This window comes from Pundamilia nyererei, unplaced genomic scaffold, assembly GCF_000239375.1.
Source record: "Pundamilia nyererei isolate P.nyererei 1_Seehausen unplaced genomic scaffold, PunNye1.0 scaffold00042, whole genome shotgun sequence".
Classification (NCBI taxonomy): domain Eukaryota; kingdom Metazoa; phylum Chordata; class Actinopteri; order Cichliformes; family Cichlidae; genus Pundamilia; species Pundamilia nyererei.
The window spans coordinates 1,055,462-1,062,693 of NW_005187443.1; the positions used below are offsets into that span (position 1 = coordinate 1,055,462).

Genomic DNA, 7,232 nt, shown 5'->3' on the forward strand with positions numbered 1-7,232 from the left:
TGCCCCAAGTCTACACAAGCAATCGATTATCTAGGATCGACCTGTTTTGACTTACTTTGCACGGCAACCAATCAAATGTTAGAGAAGCTGCATGGGCAGCGTTAACCCCGCCCCCTGAGTTTGATGGGTGAGGCTGACAGATAAAATTAATTCAAGATGAGAGCCAGGCGCCAAAATGAAATAAATAAATATATCATTAAATAATTAATGAAATGTGTAAATAATTAATAAAATGTGAAATACATAATTAATTAAATGTGTCAATAATTAATTAATTACATGTGTCATACCTATTTATTTAATTAATTAATTCCAATTTTAATTAATTATTGCCACATTTAATTAATTATTTAATGGTGTATTTAATTCATTCATTATGGCAGTCCTATCGTTCCACAGGACTCCAGCAGAGAACGTAATTTAACTCTTTCTGCACCGCTGAGTGAATGAGACATTGACAGATCGTTTTTTTTCTATCGGTTTTGTTTTTCTTTACTCAAAGAGATCAAATTATTGGTGGGGACAATTCAATAATCGCTGGATATTGGTGGGGACATGTCCCTTCCGTCCATGCCAAATCTACGCCCTTGGTATATTATTTAAGTAAGGTATGAAAGGATTACTTATATACTGGACGGTCACGATTCTAATGAACAGTGAGTTTGCTGAGCTGGAAATAAGTGTCTTCTTACCAACTCCTCTCGGCAGTGCCACCCCGGACAGCGCCTCCAACACAGAGCTCTTCCCCGAGCTTTGGTCCCCTATCACGGCGATAGCAGGCAGCGCCAGGTCCTTCTCTACACCGAGAGAGCGGAGTTTATCAATGAGGTCAATGCAGGGACGGACCTTTTCCTCATACTGCTGGTTCAAAGAGTTCATGGTAGCTAATGTTTGTCTCCTGAAAAATGATTTTGTAGAAAAGGTAAAAATGACAGTGTGAACTGTAACCTGCTCTATCAAAATTGTTGGTTTAACCCGGAAAAGGGTTTGCTATAAGTTTCGTTTCTTGGCACCTGTTGTTGCATTGTTTATTCAAACATACAGAGAGGAGGCAGCTTCTTCTTAAAGTGATACTTTCTTTAAAGTGATACTTTCTTTAACTCGCGGTTAATTGACTGTGCAGTGTGCACTATAGAGTCCATCCATCCATCCTCTTCCGCTTATCCTTTTCAGGTTTTTGCATAAGGGGGTTTGGAGCCTATCCTAGCGGCATTACAATTCTTCACTTTAATTATTTTTTACTAAATCAGCAATTAAGTGAGTTCGGTTAGGTTTCATTTCTTTCATTTCTCCTGTTACTTTAACCTACTTCTTGCAAGATCACGGGAGATAGCCTTAAGCTGGGCAAAACGCAAAGTTCCTGTTGCTAAACCACAGTGATTTGGGTCATCCAGCATCCTGTCCACGGAAGAGGAAAAATACTTATTCTTAAGTCTTATCCTGAGCATGTTTTTCTCTCGATGTATGTATGTGTGTGTGTAAATCTATGAGAGAAGTACCGTGAAGCTCATGATTTCTAACTTCAGTAAATGCTTTGCTGATGAGCTTGATACCTTAATCAGTTTCAGAGGTATTTACTTTGGCACAATGTTCCGTTTCTGAATTATAGTCCTCTGCAGAGGGAAACAAGGAAGCCCATGCCCATGGTGTTGAAACTATAACTGATGTCAGCAGACATGATGCTCAGCTTGAGGGGTCAAAATGGGAAATCACAAAACAGTGAATGATGTCATCCATCTTTTGTATTATTTATAACAGATCAATGAAATGGTAATTGATAATTGACTGACAAAGGCTACTATTTAAAGTTAAATGGCTGTGGTGATTTTCAAATAAATACTTGAACTGCCTCAAATCAATACATCACTCATTGGTTGTACTTTCTAAAGCTCAAAACGGACAACATCTTTGGTTTTTGCAGCAGCTGTGTGGGAAATGTGATTTGGGACATCAGGAAACTGCATATCAGTGTCCACACGAAGCAGGACTAATGTGCACGCATGACATGTACGTGTTTTGTTTTTTTGTTTTTTTCACACTTGATTTAAACACACAGTGGACATTTCATATCCATCCATCCTCTTCTGCTTATCATTATCAGGGTCCGGGGGGGGGGGGGGGGTTGACCAGCCTGATGCAGGGCAAACACCACTTCAGATTTGACAAAGACAAAACATTTCATTTCAGTGCAGAGATGAGCTTCTTAGTAGAGAAATAATACAGATAATTTCTTGCTCCTACTGTCATCACTTAAGAATGGCAAATAAACAAACCTAAAAAACCACAATTTTTTTTAGGATCAGTATCTGGTACTATGTGGATACACACTCTCAGGAGTTTAGCTCAAACTAACATATAATAATAGCTGCTAAATTTCCCCGAACCACAGTTTTGCAGGTATACGGCACTGATATTTTCTTTAGAGCTTCTCATATAGTAGGCACATAAACAGTCTAATCAATTCAAAGTGATGGTTTCACAGAATCCAAAATCCAAGTTAACCTTTTTTGAAAGACCAAGGTCCTGATAATATTGTATTTTAAATTTGTGTAAAACCACAAGGGGGAGCTAAAGTGCACAAGTGTTTGAATAGTCAAAAAGTTTCCAGTATCTAACAAGTGCATGAGAGATGAAAGCAGATACAATAATATAAATAGAATCTCAGTGATTTACTTAATTTTGTTTGGAGTTGGAACAGATAAACATTATATCTCAGCCAAAAGAAAGTAGAGCAGTTTAGTATGAGCTGATCAGTTTATTTATTCATTTTAAAAATTCTTCAAAAAAATAAATAAAGAAGTCAGATTGTTCAATTAAGTAATATTACAGATACAATTAAGATGGACTGGTAAATTAAGACAAAAAAAGACTCTTTATTTAAACTTTAGATAATGTGTAGTTTAAACATCCATCCATCCATTCGCTTCCGCTTATCCTTTTCAGGATCGCGGGGGGCGCTGGAGCCTATCCCAGCTGGGCGAGACAGGGCGCGAGGTGGGAACCCACACAAACACGGGGAGAACATGCAAACTCCACACAGAAAGACCTGATGGTGGAATTGAACTCAGGACCTTCTTGCTGTGCTGCAAAGCCTCCACATCTAAACCTTGAAGCGACTCTGCAGAGCAGCCCTCTTGGTGCAAGTGTCAGAATCCTCCATCAGCAACAACTCCAACTTTTCCTTGTCCTGAAGCATCTGCAGTATCTCGCTCTGCAGTAGGATTGCTGGATGACTCTTGCAGCATAAATCACCAGTGGGGTTCCATCAGCCATCAACCTGGCCACCAGCAATCTGAAGCAGGAAGCAGAAAAAAACAGTTGTTAATCATTTAAAAAAAAATACACTCTTTGTAAATGTACACTCACTGATTTTATTCATATTATTTTTTCACTAAATTTAAACCTAGCAGTCATAACAGAGACGTCAAGACACTCCCAAGCCAGCCCAAAATACTTGAGCAAAAGCTGAAGTACTGGTTCAAGTGAAAATGTGCAGGTTCAAAAATGTACTCAAAGTAAGTAAAAAGCAGCTCTTTGTTTCTACTAGTGATTTTTGTGCAAAGTTACCTTGTAGATGGGAAACAAAATTTTAGTCTCAATTTTCATTCTAATATAGGTATTCAGCTTGAATTAGGTAAGCAAAACATGAGCAAAGAAAAAGAAGGATTAAAAAAAAGCTCTGTTTTCTGTTGCCTACATTGTAGAAGGTTGACTTTTCCTCTAAACAGGAAAATGAGTCCAGAAAGGGTTAAAATTGAATTGAGCATGTGTGGGAACCCTAAAATTGTCTGTAATGGCTGAGTGTAGGGAAAAGAATCACAACTCACAAAAACTTTCTATTGAGAACTCCAGTAGATTTTTGACAGGCTGTGATCGGCTGATCTGGGCTACTGCTGCTCTGTGTAGATGTACACAGCTGAATTAAAAAAGATGTAAGCAGATGTTTCATGAGTCGTCCTAGCCTATTTCCATCCTCTACACACTGACTGCTTATGCTGTAGTTAAACGGTGGGATTCAGTGAATGAATGTAAGCATCATCAGTTTAACTTCAAATTCATCTCTGCTACACTTAATGTAACCAAACCATGAAACCACAACCACTCTGCACCAGACCAAAAGACTGTAAATCTATCACAGTACAGGAAACTTGTTTGTCATGCACCAAACTGCTGATTATTTTCAAGCAGTCTTTAAATAACACAGCTAGTCTGCCTTAGTTTGTTTTTCAACATGCTTCACAATTTAAAAAAAAGTAACGTGTACAGATCTAATATCCAATTTAAAACATGAGGAATCACAGTGGTTTGAAAAAGTGTTTTTCCCCTTCCTGAGTTTCTATTTTCGTGTATATTGGTCACACTTACAGTGGAGCAAACAATTATTTAGTCGGCCGCAAATTGTGCAAGTTCTCCCACTTAAAAAGATGAAAGAGGCCTGTAATTTTCATCACAGGTATACCTCAACTATGAGAGACAAAATGAGCAAAGAAAAAAATCCAGAGAATCACATTTTAAAGAATTTATTTGCAAATTATGGTGTAAATAATAATAATAATATTGGGTCAGTAACAAAAGTTCATCTGAATACTTTTGTTGGCAATGACAGAGGTCAAACGTTTTCTCTAAGTCTTCACAAGGTTTTCACACACTGTTGCTGGTATTTTGGCCCATTCCTCCATGCAGATCTCCTCTAGAGCAGCGATGTTTTGGGGCTGTTGCTGGGCAGATTTATCTATGGGAAAACTTGAGTTTTTACCAAAAAGTTCTATTTTGGTTGATCATGTTCTCCCAGTTGTCTTCTGGATCATCCAAATGCTCTCTAGTAAACTTCAGACGGGCCTGGACACGTACTGGCTTAAGCAGGGGGACACGTTTGGCACTGCAGGATTTGAGTCTCTGGCGGCGTAGTGTGTTACTGATGGTAGCCTTTGTTACTTTGGTCCCAGCTCGCTGCAGGTCATTCACTAGGTCCCCCCGTGTGGTCCTGGGATTTTTGCTCAATGTTCTTATGATCATTTTGACCCCACTTGATCTTGTGTAGAGCGCCAGATCGAGGGAGATTATCAGTGGTCTTGTATATCTTTCATTTTCTAATATTTGCTCCCACAGTTGATTTCTTCACACCAAGCTGCTTACCTATTGCAGATTCAGTCTTCCCAGCCTGGTGCAGGTCTACAATTTTGTTTCTGGTGTCCTTTGACAGCTCTTTGATCTTGGCCATAGTGGAGTTTGGAGTATGACTGTGCTCCACAACACTGTAAAAGAGTTGTTGTTAGCTGTTGCAAAACTTGATTGCATTTGTTGCTGCTAAGGGTGGTAATGAATACACAATTTTAAGGATTCAACCAGCCATTGATGGAATGGGTCAAAGTCGTAAAGAAATCAGATGTCAAGAGGGAATGTGAAGATGAGGGCTAATTCAAACGTTTTCTAGTTCATGTTTATTGGTCTTTGGAACATTCAGAGAATACCGTGACCACATTATTGAGGTTTACAGAGTTCATTTGAATCCATGGCCTGATTTTTGTCCATATGCAATGCGACATCTGTATGTACACAGCTGTTGTTCAGTTCAGTTATGTGGAGCCTCAGAAAAGACGAATACTGTCAGAAACGTCAGCTTATTGTTTCACTGTATTTACTTATTTATTCATACAATCCAATTGAAAATGAATAGGAAACCTAAAGTAGATGACACAACACATGAACACACAGAGTACATAATAATGCAAAAATATTCCCGTCCAAAACAGAGATTCTGATTTAGTTGAGCAGAAATCTGAAAACTCTGGATGTGTGTTGTCTGTGAAGGTTCTCAGTCATCCAGAGAAAAGCGTCTGGACTTTAAGTTGCTCGAAGATGTTTCACCTCTCATCCGAGAAGCTTCTTCAGCTCTACGGTCAAATGGTGTGGAGTCTCCACAGGGCTTAAATCTGGGACTTCACACCATTAGACCGTAGAACTGAAGAAGCTTCTTGGATGAGAGGTCCAGACGCTTTTCTTTCTTAACTCCTTAGACCTGGATGTGTGTTTTTCTTTTTTTCTTTTCTAATATTTAAGACTTCCTGGTGCAACTGTCTCTATTTTCTCTGATGCCCGTATAGAAATATTCTTCAGTGTTTCTTATAAATGATTATAGGTGCAAACCCCAACCCTTTTAAACCCTTAACTTTTAATTGGAAAGATTGCAGTGAGGTCTGACCTTGTGCTTTGTGCTGCCAGGTTAAAAATTTGGTAGAAAATTTTCCATTGAGTTGAAGTTGTTGACTTCAGTTAAAGTTGTGTTCCTACTGAATTCAGACAGCAGAATGTGAGCTCGTGAGAGACGCTCATGGCGCTTCTTAAGATCTTCTCTTTTATTTTTTGTGCCACTATCCTCTTGAAGCAGGTACTCTTTTCTTTCCTTATCCGTAAATGCGTCCAGCATCTTACTCTGCAGCTCGCTGGCAAACTCCTGCAGCATCTGATACCGGATCACCAGGGGGATCTGGTCAGCAAGACGCTGACCAGCAATCTGTAAGCAGAGAAGACAAAAATAAGATGTACTAAAGAGCTCACTGGTTTAGGACTGAATTTTAAACGTTTTCTAGTTTGCTTATTAAATAATTCCTTAAGGTTTTATTGCAAATTACATGTAATTATCAAAAAATATTTCAGATCACTCTAGACATATTTAATCACACCATAAAATAATAGATCTTATTTTATGGATCTAAAAGTGTGATTAAATATAAAAGATGTAAGTTTTAGGTATTATTTTTTTCTCAAAGAGGTTTCAGTGTTTGCTTTTCTTAATATGTTAAAAAAAACTAAAGTCAACTATTTCAATGGGATACATGTGGATACAATGAATCACATGCTTTAAACAAAAGCATTAAAAAAGCAACTGAGTGATATTTACATTGTAATATGCTTCAAAATGTCTCATCATCTCCTTTGAGGTCGTCCCACCAAAGTACAGCTGGCCGTTTTTGGAAATTCCATTTCGTATCTCTGTGATGTATTTCCTGTCCTGAGTGTAAACAAGCATCTCCATCTTAAACTGCATCCCCAGAATGGGCTTTGCTTCCTCTTCCCTTTCATTCCTGATGGTTTCAATGTTCATCTAAATCACACAAAAAATGTCAATAAATATTCATTAGCGTTTAGTAATATGTGCACAGCAATACATTATAAAGAAGACGATACCTTCGCAGTATTGATGAGGTTTGGAAAGCCCACAAAGCTGTTTT

At 38.3% G+C, this 7,232-nt stretch overlaps 2 protein-coding genes across 2 annotated transcripts in view; both read right to left on the reverse strand.

The window, feature by feature from the left end:
• Positions 1-962, reverse strand: part of LOC102210231 (interferon-induced GTP-binding protein Mx-like) — a 20,747-nt gene extending 19,785 nt beyond the window's left edge. Inside the window, exon 1 of the mRNA XM_005731389.1 lies at positions 693-962. Within this exon, the coding sequence (XP_005731446.1) occupies positions 693-879 (187 nt within the window). The 5' untranslated portion in view covers positions 880-962. The remainder of the gene's footprint in view (positions 1-692) is intronic.
• Positions 963-6,015: 5,053 nt separating this feature from the next.
• LOC102216222 (interferon-induced GTP-binding protein Mx-like) lies at positions 6,016-7,226 on the reverse strand. The gene is made up of 3 exons (XM_005731220.1): positions 7,189-7,226; positions 6,902-7,105; positions 6,016-6,514 (listed from the first exon to the last, which is right to left on the reverse strand). Exons 2-3 carry the CDS (start codon positions 7,103-7,105, stop codon positions 6,224-6,226), a joined length of 495 nt encoding a protein of 164 aa, XP_005731277.1. The 5' UTR covers positions 7,189-7,226; the 3' UTR covers positions 6,016-6,223.
• Positions 7,227-7,232: the final 6 nt, after the last annotated feature.

Excerpts from the sequence above, each read along its gene's own strand:
- LOC102216222 (XM_005731220.1), bottom strand. The coding sequence starts at position 7,105 with ATGAACATTGAAACCATCAGGAATGAAAGGGAAGAGGAAGCAAAGCCC. Across the intron at positions 6,515-6,901 it reads ATTTTGAAGCATATTACAAT|ATTGCTGGTCAGCGTCTTGC; the intron begins GTAAATATCACT and ends CTCTGCTTACAG.